Source organism: Podarcis liolepis, assembly GCF_965112155.1.
Source record: "Podarcis liolepis genome assembly, chromosome: 6".
Lineage (NCBI taxonomy): Eukaryota > Metazoa > Chordata > Lepidosauria > Squamata > Lacertidae > Podarcis > Podarcis liolepis.
This window is the reverse complement of record NC_139559.1, coordinates 8,941,973-8,954,509: the sequence shown is the minus strand read 5'-3', so window position 1 is coordinate 8,954,509 and position 12,537 is coordinate 8,941,973. Positions and strand designations below refer to the sequence as shown.

General features: G+C 47.1%; 1 protein-coding gene across 3 annotated transcripts in view; it reads right to left on the bottom strand.

The window, feature by feature from the left end:
- Window positions 1-438: 438 nt before the first annotated feature.
- Window positions 439-12,537, bottom strand: part of NKAIN4 (sodium/potassium transporting ATPase interacting 4) — a gene marked incomplete at its 3' end in the record, with an annotated part of 104,619 nt that continues 92,520 nt past the window's right edge. Inside the window, exons 6-7 of one of the 3 annotated variants that reach the window (XM_083507773.1) lie at window positions 6,728-6,812; window positions 439-3,732 (exon numbers count right to left, since the gene is read on the bottom strand). In XM_083507773.1, the coding sequence (XP_083363899.1) occupies window positions 3,723-3,732; window positions 6,728-6,812 (95 nt within the window). Of the gene's footprint in view, window positions 3,733-6,723; window positions 6,813-12,537 lie in introns of those variants that run through there. The other 2 variants (XM_083507775.1, XM_083507774.1) reach the window with 2 other exon arrangements.

Genomic DNA, 12,537 nt, shown 5'->3' with positions numbered 1-12,537 from the left:
GTATGTTGTTATTTTTTGACGGGTGCATTGAAAACTACAATTTCCAAGGGGCAATGTAATGAGATGCACATGTGCCATCATCACTCATCAGCCAACAGAGCGCTTGGGGGAAAGGTGAGTCCCCACCCCCACCCTGAGAATTATCCAAGAAAGCTAGTAAATACCAAACTGATTTTGAACTGAGCTCAACTGAGGATGTTTACAGAAATGATTTGGCTGTATGGCAAGGTGATTCCAGAATCCTCATGTAGCCTTATTTTCAATCAGAGAAAAAATTAAAAATGGCAATATATCTGCCTCCTCCCCTCTCTAGCAATTATTCCCTCTCAGCTGTGCTATGGAGAACAGGATTGTCACCGTCCTTGAGGGGAACAGGAGAAGACAATATCTGTGATGTCTGATCAAAAAACACTTGAGTGATGGACAAGTCAAATAAGGTTTGTGTATTTAAAGCATTAATTTATTAGAACAGTAACAAAGAACAGAGAGAATCATGCTAATTAAAAACAAACAAACCAAAACCTCCTACTGTCTTCTAGAGGACTCCACCATGGAGCCCTTCACAGATCACCAGGCCAGATCACATGGAAATGTCTGCTCAACCAAACCAACGCAATGGGCTGAATGGTGGTCCCGATCCTTGGCACCCTTGCGTCCTGTGCCACTACGATGATTTGCTTGTGTGTTTCCTTCGTGCTTTCTCCTTGGACCATTGTGGTCCTCTTCAGAGGTGCAGGCATGCAAGTCATGGCTGATGGTCACTAGCATAACCCTATAGGTTATATGGCTTAATGGAGAGGGGAGAGGGCAGAAGCTGTCTGCCTGTGAATGTGGGCTGTGGACACACGTGTGGATCTTCACTCTTAAGAACATAAGAAGAGCCTGCTGGATCAGGCCAATGGCCCGTCTAGTCCAGCATCCAGTTCTCACAGTGTCCAACCATAATGCCTGTGGGAAACCAGGGAGCAGGACATGAGGACATGAGTAACTGTACCCTCTTGTGGTTTCCAGCAACTGGTTTTCAGAAGCATCCCTGCCTCCAGCTGTGGCAGAGGCAGGGCATAGCTATCTTGCAAGGCTGGGAAGAAGGGAGTCCTGAAACTTGACTTGGCTCTTAGGTAGCCCACAATCCGATTCACACAATGTCATATTTGAGCATTGGTCGCCTGGCTTCTCAACCCCAGAGAAGAATGTTAAGAATAAGCGTCTTCCTTTCTCCTTTTTAGCATCTGGAAAGTCCTTGCGATATGACTGTTGCAGATGAACTTTTTATTTTTAAAGGCACATGTGGGTTGCCTATGACAGATGCAGGGTCTTAGCATCACAGCAGATGGAGCAATTCTGCAGAGAGGCGTCCTTTTGCTTGAAACACTTGCCGCCTTGCTATGCATCAGTATTCTCAAAAGGCCACTTGGTTTTGCAGACAACAGTCCAGAGCTCAGACCTTTGCAAGTGGTCAAGTTGTGTAATAAAGTCGACTCCCCGTCCCCGTTTAGCACAAAGGGCATTGTCGGTGGGCATGATTGCAAATCGAGAGAGAGCGGATGTAGGAGAATGTGCATGTGTGTGTTGTTAACCAGAAAATGTTCTGCTCTGCTTCGGCATCCATGGGATCCAAAAAGTAATAATTGGGGGGGGGGGAGAGGGAAACTAAAAAGTATTGACGACTGAAGGAGACCTGACGGCAGCTTCAGCGTAGGATTGTGTTCTGGGATGAGGATGGAAGGCAGCAGGTAGACATGGCATGGAGTAGGTGTGAATTGTAGAGAAGAAGTAGTGCAGAGACAGTGGGAAAGGGTGGGAGATGGAGCCATCGGTTTGGGGAGGGGGCTGTTATACAGAAGCGAAAGAACAGGAGAAAACCCTCAGCCGCAATATATGTGGCACGTGACTTTTTCTGTGGACAATGGGATAAGATGAGCTCTGCGTAAAGGTAAAGGGACCCCTGACCATTAGGTCCAGTCGTGGCCGACTCTGGGTTTGCGGTGCTCATCTCACTTTATTGGCTGAGGGAGCTGGCGTACAGCTTTCGGGTCATGTGGCCAGTATGACTAAGCCGCTTCTGGCGAACCAGAGCAGCGCACGGAAACTCCGTTTACCTTCCCGCTGGAGCGGTACCTATTTATCTACTTGCACTTTGATGTGCTTTCGAACTGCTAGGTTGGCAGGAGAAAGGACCAAGCAACGGGAGCTCACCCCGTCGCGGGGATTCGAACTTCTGACCTTCTGATCGGCAAGTCCTAGGCTCTGTGGTTTAACCCACAGTGCCACCCGCGTCCGAGCTCTGCTTAAGTCAGTCCAAAAGTCCTTCTAGCTGAGCATCGTGTTTACTCACACTGGCTGATCAGAGGCCTTTGAACAGCCCCCAAGCACGACGTGAAGGAAATAGTCTTCTCTGCTGCCCCCCAGCAACTGAAACTCACCAGCAAGCTGTCTCTGAGCCTGGAGGAATGCCGACATGACTGACAGCTGCTATCAAGGACATAGCCACCCATGAATTTATCTAATCCCTTTATAAGACCACAAGGATAAAGAAAACATTCGGGCAAAGATCAATCTCGGGATCCTTCTAGCATGAAGGGCTTGAGAAATCTGCCATGGCCCATGATATCCATGGACGATCTATATGTTTGTGGAGATCTACTTCGTGTGGGATGTCTTGTTACAAGTGCAGAAACGTGATGTCTCACCACCTTTTTGAAACCGTGGGGTAGCTTTGTACAGCATTGCAGTTGGAACGAGGTAGGCCCACTGAAAGCCAGCTAAAAATAGTCTTGGAGGACGGATCCAGCAAAGGGGCTTGCCAGGTAGCCACCCAAGCAATAGACCATATGGATGGAACCTTTGGTCCTCCAGATATAGCTTAACTACAGCTCCTATCATCCCTGGCTATTGGTCATGCCTCCTTGGGCTGAAGGACATCATAGTTCTCCACATCTCTGCAGACCTTAATGGATGAGGGTACAGGGAGACAGAATAACATAGAATTGGGTTCTAAATAGTTTTCCTATGACATCTAAAAAAACAACCACCACCAAGGAACTTACAAGTTCAACCAACACGTTGTCCATTATGGGAAACGGTAAGGTGAAACAGTTTGAAGTGGGTTTGGAGTTTGGGGGAGTGGGAAGAACTGTAGAGAAAGAGGGTAGGGACAAATGCATAATTAGTTGGCCCTGCCAGTCATTGGCTCAGCTAAGCTCTCTAGCACCACCTACTGTTGGCCTCCCTATCTTCCACCCTACCTATCTGAATCTCCACTGGATCAGTCCATTTGTCACAAGGAAATGGAAGCAATGATACCTTGGAAGTGAACCGCACTCAAGGGCGCTCCTAATGAAAAGTGAGTGCTACAGAGTCAAGTGGAGATTCTCCAAATACCTTCTTCTGATTCTCAATGGAGTGGTGTGGGGAAGGGAAACAGTATTTCCTCCCCAATTCATTCATTCATTCACAGCAAAACCTGCAAGTCCACTAATGAGCTAGCACATTGAAGAGACATTGGTATGAGTGGCTGGCCAGCAAAACGATATTTGGGCCTGAATGCCCACTTGTCAGAGTTCAGTCATCTTTTTGTGTATGTGCGTATCTGCATGTGTGTCGGTGTTTTTGTGTTCTTTCAAGTGGAATGTAGTTTCCCATCTTTTTGCATCCGGGACATCTGGCATTTGGGGAATCTGGATGGATGGTTTCAGTCTGTCCAGAGTCTGGATCCTTGTCACTTACGCAGGCCTGCAGAAAGAAGGAAGGGAGGGAGGGAGGGAGGGAGGGAGGGAGGGAGGGAGGGAGGGAGGAAGGAAGGAAGGAAGGAAGGAAGGAAGGAAGGAAGGAAGGAAGGAAAGACGGAAGGAAAGACATCAGATGAGAACTCAGAATATGGCACATACTCAAAAGCAGTTACAGATAGGTAGCTGTGTTGGTCTGCCATAGTCAAAATAAAAAAATTCCTTCCAGTAGCACCTTAAAGACCAACTAAGTTAGTTCTTGGTATGAGCTTTCGTGTGCATGCACACTTCTTCAGATACACTGGTTTACCAAACTTAAAATCATGGAGAGACCTGGTCTGAACAAAGACATTGGATTCTTATCTCATTATACATGACTTGGCCATTTTTCACCTTTTCACCCCTTGCCTTTTCCTGTAAGACCTATTGCAGTCGTTAAGAGTCGTCAACAGGCTCATCTCAGCTATCTGCCAATCTCCCATTCCCACCACCCTTCTGAGTAATACCCCTCCCCACCTTCTCTCTATATAGAAGGATCTGGCAACTTCTGTTTCAGTGTATCTGAAGAAGTGTGCATGCACACGAAAGCTCATACCAAGAACTAACTTAGTTGGTCTTTAAGGTGCTACTGGAAGGAATTTTTTTATTTCAAAAGCAGTTGTCAGGGTGCCTTTCCTCGAATACCCTCCTCCCATTAAGAGTATCTAAATTGAGTAAAGTAAGGCATTAACAGGGCATGGTATATTGTAGAAAGAACCTTTCTCTCTCTGCCGCACCCCTCAAACACCCTGAATTCTGCCTTTGTTTTTTTTTTAAAAAAAGAAAATTTTTATGTAAAATATATTTTAAACAAAAACATATATATGTGAAATATGCAATATGTAAATTCAGCATGTGTGTGTGGCCATCACTGAGCATGGGGAGGGGCAAAGATGGCAGTCAAGGAGCTATGCAGGCCAATGAAACTCCTTCCTCTCGTCCCTTGGAAATCCTGCTCAGCCTCCATACCATTTTCAGAGAGTGCACCCAGCATGGCCCCTCTACATTACAATTGCAGTCCTGAGGACTGGTAACTTTTTAAGCAGCAAACAACCGAGAAACAAGTGCAGGTTGAGGTTATTGAGGTGCTGAATTCTGAACACGTTTTTGTGCGATTGTGGGACTCTCACAACACACACAGGAGGTATAATATTTCTTCATCTGCATGCCTGCATGTACCACTAATTAGGCAGGTGGTATTATCGTTTTAGAATGTATCATCTGGTTTTCACTGGTATGTCCCAGGAAAGGTTACAGCATTTTAAAATTCCGAATTAAAATCAGAATAAGGTGGGGTCCTGAAGCACATATCTCAGGCTAGGGTAAAGAGGTGTATCTTCAGAAAATGTTACTTATTACTAATACTGCTAGAAAAATGCCTGTTGTTCTACCTCTCAGGAATCTCCCCAGGCCACAACGCTCCTCCCCAGCCTCCCTCCCTGTGTGTCTCTGGTCCAGCTTGCCACTGACACATGGACCCCGGACACTCCTACTCCATGTAGACCTTCATAGGATTGTCCTTTGAATCTACACTGCACCTCCAACCCAACCACACACACACAAAAGAGAACCCCCCCCCCCAAGTACATTTTGTTCTACTTCAGCTTTAAGCTTCCTTCTGCTGGATTAGTAAATCAAGGCGCTGCCTCGGATCCTCCAGAGGCATTGCATATTCCCTCCTTGCAAAACCTACAGTGCTGGAAATCAATATTTAATCTCTTGCCTCATCAATCTAAACACGGTGACAGAATGGGGGGAAATGCAGTTCCGGACCAAAAACAAAAACAAAACCCAAAGGTGCTGGCGTTTTAAGAGCTGACCTTAGGCCATTTTTGCAAACTGTTGGCGCCAGTCACAAAATGAGATTACGAAGCAACAAAAGCAAGAACTTCTTGACGCTGAGCACAGTTCGCTTACAGAATTCTCTGCCACAAGACGTAGTGACGGCCACCAACTTTGACATCCTTGAAAGGGGATGGCCACTTCAGGGTGCTGGCCTAGAAGCGCCATTGGGCTCTTCTTAGGTTCTTGTGGTCATGATGATTGTATGGTTCTCCCAGGATTTGAGGGAGAGAGCCTTAGACTATCCATGCCTTGGCAGTTTTTGCAACAAGAGGCAGTCCGGATGAGCCCTTAAGTCTTAGCACTGCCCTTGTAGAACTCAACAGGGAAGAGGAGGGACATAAAATCAGGATTAGCTCTGGCTTCACCTACTGTTGGCCTCCCTGTAGGGATGCGGGTGGCACTGTGGTGTGAACCACTGAGCCTCTTGGGCTTGCTGATCAGAAGGTCAGTGGTTCGAATCCCCATGATGGAGTGAGCTCCTGTTGCTCTGTCCCAGTTCCTGCCAACCTAGCAGTTCAAGTAGATAAATAGGTACTGCTGCAGTGGGATGGTAAACGGCGTTTCTGTGTGCTCTGGCACTAGTCACGGTCCTCCATGTGCCAGTAGCGGTTTAGTCATGCTGGCCACATGACCTGGAAAACTGTCTGTGGACAAACGCTGGCTCCCTCGGCCTGAAAGTGAGATGAGCACTGCAACCCCATAGTCGCCTTTGACTGGACTTAACCACCCAGGGGTCCTTTACCTTTTACCTTGGCCTCCCTGCTACGATCAGTCTCCAATAATAATGGGGTATTCGTGGTGGATTTATACTGGAGTGTACAAACATCATTCGACTTTTTAAGTTGTTCTCCAATGTTTCCCCAATGTTGCAGCGTTACTGATGTTTGGAGGGCCAGTCTTGCATTATCGCTTAACAGAAGCAGGATGAAAACAGACCTGGGAATATTTGTTGCAGGATTCCAGCAGGGAACCCAATTTGAAACAGAGCAGTATGTCCACCCTGAAACCTTTGCAGGCACAAAGCAGAGAGTCCACATATATCCGCCCCGGTTATCATCCTGAGCACAAATCATCCCGAATGCACAATCGGAAAGACGTCTGGAGGGGCCCATACTTACAGGTATGTCTGCTTGAACAAAAGGTTGGAGGGCTTTTCATTGACATGGTAGAGAGGGAATGGGTCAAATCCACCAATGAAATCAACTGAAAGAAAGAAAATCCAAAACTCATGCATAAAACAATGGTGTGGTTGAAACAAAACAGAAGGAGGGTGAAGATGGCAATCAGTAAACCAAAGGGTGAGGAGTGTGTGCGGAAAAGACCAAATGCAAAGGTGCTCACCAGCAAAGCCTTAGGGCAGAATCATGCCAAATTTAAGTGTATGCGCACCTTGGTGATTTCAATGGGAGACTAAAGGACAGGCTTCACTCGCCTCCACTGAAATTAAATGGACGTAACTATCCTTAAGGGACACAGGTGGTGCTGTGGGTTAAACCACAGAGCCTAGGACTTGCTGATGAGAAGGTCGGCAGTTTGAATCCCCGCAACGGGGTGAGCTCCTGTTGTTCGATCCCTGCTCCTGCCAACCTAGCAGTTTGGAAGCATGAAGTGCAAGTAGATAAATAGGTACCACTCCAGCGGGAAGGTTAACGGCATTTCCGTTCACTGCCAAAGCGGCTTAGTCATGCTGGACACATGACCCGGAAGCTGTACGCCGGCTCCCTCGATGAGCGCCGTAACCCCAGAGTCGGTCACGACTGGACCTAATGGTCAGGGGTCCCTTTACCTTTACCTTTAACCATCCTTAGCTTTAGCTAGTTTGTTCCCTGGGTTCCTTGCAAACTCCTATCAAGAAAGTCAGTGTGGTGTAGTGGTTAGAGTCTTGGGCTGTGACGTGGGAGACTAGGGTCTGAATCCTCCAGTCAGCCATGAAGCTCAGTGGATGACCTTGGGCCCATTACTGCCTCTCAGCCTAATCTACTTTGCAGGATTGTTGGAGATTAAATGAGATGGGGCAGAACCACATGCGCCAACTTGAGTTCCTTGGGATATAAATGCAATAAAATAAATAAACACTTAAAATGGAAATGCTGGCAATGTGGACTTCCAGGATGGAACAACCGTCCAGGACTACAACATACTTCTTTTGGTCAGGCACCAGTAAAACAATCCAGAAAGGAATTGCTTGCTTTCCACAGTTATCACAGTGATGCAGTTGCTCAAGGTTTGGGGTTCCAGCCCAGCTGCAGGAAGGTCTGAGAGGCCTTGGAGTCTGAGAGCAGCTCTTGAAGTCCTCGTTCCTCTGGCCCACCACAAGCACATCCCCAGCTCCATCTGGTACACAGGCTGAGACCCTACCTGCCCATGGACTGTCTTGCCAGAGTGGTGCATGCTCTGGTTATCTCCCACTTGAACTACTGCAATGCGCTCTATGTGGGGCTACCTTTGAAGGTGACCCGGAAACTACAACTAATCCAGAATGCGGCAGCCAGACTGGTGACTGGGAGTGGCCGCTGAGACCACATTACACTGGTCCTGAAAGACCTACGTTGGCTCCCAATACGTTTTCAGGCACAATTCGGCCCAGTATACCTGAAGGAGTGTCTCCACCCCCATCATTCAGCCCAGACACTGAGGTTAAGCTCCAAGGGCTTTCTCTTTGACATCTGGTGGGAGGGCGTTCCACAGGGCAGGTGCCACCACTGAGAAGGCCCTCTGCCTGGTTCCCTGTAACTTGGCTTCTTGCAGCGAGGGAACCGGCAGAAGGCCCTTGGGGCTGGACCTCAGTGTCTGGGCTGAACGATGGGGGTGGAGATGCTCCTTCAGGTATTATTATTTGTGGGGGGGGGGTGTGGGGTACTAGAGGAGGTGGGGTACCTCTGGTGGGGGAACATGTCATGGTGCTTCAGGAACGGTTTGTCCACCTTTGGTCCCCATCCTGCACTTAGCTGTCACCTGTGGCTCCTGGAAGCTGTCAACATGCGACAGCCGTCACACCCCAGGAAATGGCTTCGACTGGCTAGCAAAGTAAGGGTGGCCGATGGGTTTCAAACTCTCAGTGACTTAGGGACTTCCCCTGCATGAGAAGACAGGCTCTGGTGGATTGAGCAGGCAGGAGCAATAGTGGGTCCAACGGTCAAGAAAGTGGTTTCTGTAGGTGCTGTAGAGGGAAGTGACGGGTAGATGGGGCCCATCAACCTGGGAAGGAACCTGGGAAGAAAAACTCTGAGCCTAAACCTCTGCTGCCATGTGGGATATCTTCAGGAGAAGGAAAGGTTAAGGGGCAAACCCAGAATGGAGTTCCTAAGATGGTTGGATGGTGCCTTGTATGCCTCCTTCTGGCAACTCCTGCTGCTAAACTGGTGCCACTCATATTGCTCTACTCTCCTTTGGACCACATCAGTGAGGCCGAGAAGAGGGTCATGTCATCTGGGTAGCCCAGGACCTCCATACACACTGCCCAGGTTTGTGCCCCACTTTGGTGCTGCTAAAACAGCAGTTTGACTTCACCCCCAGAAGCGCACTCCATTGTCTATTGAGACAGACAGATGGCAACAACAAGTATCCTGGGAAAGGGGACGGGTGGCCAGTTGAAACCCTGAACAGGCCAACTCTATGCTGCTACATTATAATGCAGGTCCCAGTCTTTGAACTATCATTCCCAAACAGAGTAAAGTGTGATAGCGGGTTGCGTTATTGTTTCCGCCTCCCACCCCACCCCACAATGGCACGCAAATTGTGTTAGCGCCTGGCAAGGCACCTCTGCACTTATAACGACTTCCTGCTCCAGAGCAAAGGCGTGTTTTCAAAGAAACCCACAAATGGGGGAGAAAATTAAAAGGCAGCTCAAATTGGCTCAGGTCACTGGAAGGCTCTACTGCTGAGAGTGTGAAATATTGATGGTTTGTCAGTGTTAATTATTGAGGCTGGCATTTCGGAATTGGAATGCCGGAAGAGGGAGGGGGAAAGGATTTGCTGGGGGTGGTGGGAGGGGGGGACGACTGAAATTAGCTGCTGTGAATTTCTCAATAAATCACTCTCCCCCCGCCAGCTCGGTGACATCTCTTTTTATTTTATTGGCTTTTCTCTTGAGATTCACCCTCCCTCACCTAGCCTGATCGACCTCCTCCCTATGCCCCATCAAAGTTACTCCTTTTATTGCAAATATATAGCCATAGTTATTTTAAAACAAACTATATATATATATTCTAAAACCACAAAATCCTTTAACCAAACCACAGCCAAAATTGATAATCCAGCTTTTCTCTCTAGCAGTAAGTGGGGGTTTTGGTTGATCAAATTACAAGTTATTTCCCACTTTTCTCTTCTCCATCTCTCTCTTTATATATATATTGCTCAAGTAATAATAATAATAATAATAATAATAATAATAATAATACCCCGCCCTCCCCAGCCAAGACCGGGCTCAGGGTGGCTAACCATCAAAGTTATAAAATATCAGAGGTACGTACAGAGAACCAAAAGTAAGTGTAAAACATACACCCAAAATAATACGGTTAGAATAACAGTAGGACATCGGAAGATGATCGGCGGGCAAGAATTAATTAATGATTAATGGTTTAATCGTGTCTTTAATTATTAATCCATTCATTCTGGGTTTTCGTTCAGAACAGGTGTGGGTAGACACCCAGGTCTTAAACACCTGAAATTACACGTGGTTGGAGCGAAGAGTTAAATGAATTTCATGTTAAGAGAGCCCCCTACACTGACAGCCCCATTACTTGGGACCAGAAGGCAAATGTTAGGATCTCTTTGTGCCTCCAAAAGGTTCTCTACCATAGAAGACAATAGCTTGGCAAAGAGGTTGAAGGGGAGAGTTGTTTAGGACTTTGTAAGCAAGTAAGAAGACCTGGAACCCCACCTGGTGGCATATTAGCAGCCAGTGCAGCTGCTTCAACAAAGGTGTACTACTTTGACAACAGTTAGCTCAAGGCAGCAACCTCACGGCAGCATTTTGCAGTAACCACAGTTTCCGAACCACCTACAAGGGCAGCCCCACAGAGAGTGCATTGCAGCAATCAAGTCTTGAGGGTACCAATGAGCCAGCTGAACGTGGCCAGATTATGTAACTGTTTAAAATTAATCTCCCAGTGGATTTGGCCACTAAGATTGTTTCACAAAATCAATTCAACGGTTGCCCCCTTGGGGAGATTTCATGTCTTAAGCACATGCTGTTTTTTTGTTGCATCAATTAAGTTTTTTAAATTTGTTGTTAGCTGCCCTGAGCCCGGTTTTCTGAACAGGGAAGGGCGGGCTGTAAATAAAAATTATTATTATTATTATTTATGCTCAAGCAACAATGATAGATTTTAAGTCTATAATCAGAGTGGGGAACTAGATGTTACTGAGAGCCAGTGTGGTGTAGTGGTTAAGAACAGTGGACTCGTAATCTGGTGAACTGGGTTCACGTCTCCGCTCCTCCACATGCAGCTGCTGGGTGACCTTGGGCTAGTTACACTTCTTTGAAGTCTCTCAGCCCCACTCACCTCACAGAGTGTTTGTTGTGGGGGAGGATCGATGCTTATGTTGCAAATTTATTGTAATGTATGTTGTTGGTCTTTTGCTTATTTTGCTTTGGTTCTTGTCTGTTTTCTGTAAGTTTTTGACTGTTTTAAATTTGGAGGTTTTAGTACATATATGTTGGTGGGAAACTGTCATGTGACGGGCTAATGGCCGTAATAAATTTTTCTTTCTTGTGGGGGAGGAAGGGAAAGGAGAATGTTAGCTGCTTTGAGACTTCTTTGGGTAGTGACTTCTTTGCGTAGCGGGATATCAAATCCAAACTCTTCTTCTTCTACTGGACTCCAACAGCATCCCCAGCCAAGAAGGTCAATGGTCAGGGATGATGGGAGTTGCAGTCTGAAAATATTTGGAGGACCAGACAATCCCTTCAGAAGCTGGTACCCTCCAGATGTTATTGGACTACAACTTTCATCATCATTGGTCACACTGGCTGGGGCTGATGGGAGCTAGTGTACCAACATCTGGAGAGTATCAAGTTGGCTACCACTAGCATAGACTCACCTCACCCCAAGAAAAAAACACAACATCTCTCCTACCTGCTAGTCAACATCTTCAGTAACGTGCAAAGTATCTTAGCATCTTCCTAAGCTCAGTTCTCGACCAAGTACAGATATATTAGCCTAACTAGAGGGGGTGGCAGTGAAAGTGGTTCAAGCTGTTCATTACAGGCATTTTAGAGTGTTGTAAATTTAAAGGCCAGCTTCTGACGCAACGCCGATCAATAAAACCACCGTGAAGAACACATCTTTTAGACAGTTTCAAAGAGAGATTGCTGGAGTAAGTGCTCTTTCCGCCCACCCCAGAATTTGGAAAAGCACTCACACTACTCCACTTGAAATAAATACAGCCACTTACAGCAATTGAACTTAATGCGTTGTTTAACAGGAGATTAGTGACCTGGCCGCAATACTTGTCGAGCCAGCCAATAAACACTTAGGGCCCAGTGCAGCCCAAGCCAAGCACTTTAAACAGTGCAACCCTAAAGCACAGTCCTCCAGGAATAAGCGCAATACATAAAGACCAGGCTACCTTAAAGTTTAGCTCAGGTCCTGTTTGTGGGTTTCTCATAGGTGTTCACCAGGAGGACAGGAAGCTAAACCAGATGAGCCATTGGCACTGCCGGATTTACATATAAGCAGGGGCGGACGAAGGCGTCGTGACACCTAGGGCAGGCGTTGCTACGTACGACTCATGCACCGTACGTAGCGACACCGCACATGTGCTGTGCATAGTGGTTTGCCTGCGCTCCAGCGCCATACGGATGTTGCCGGGATCCTCTGCTTGCGGCTGCAGCCGCGAACAGAGGATCCCCTACCCCGACCTGGCCACAGTAATCCATGCGATGGTCACCTCCTGGCTTGACTACTGTAATTCGCTCTATGCG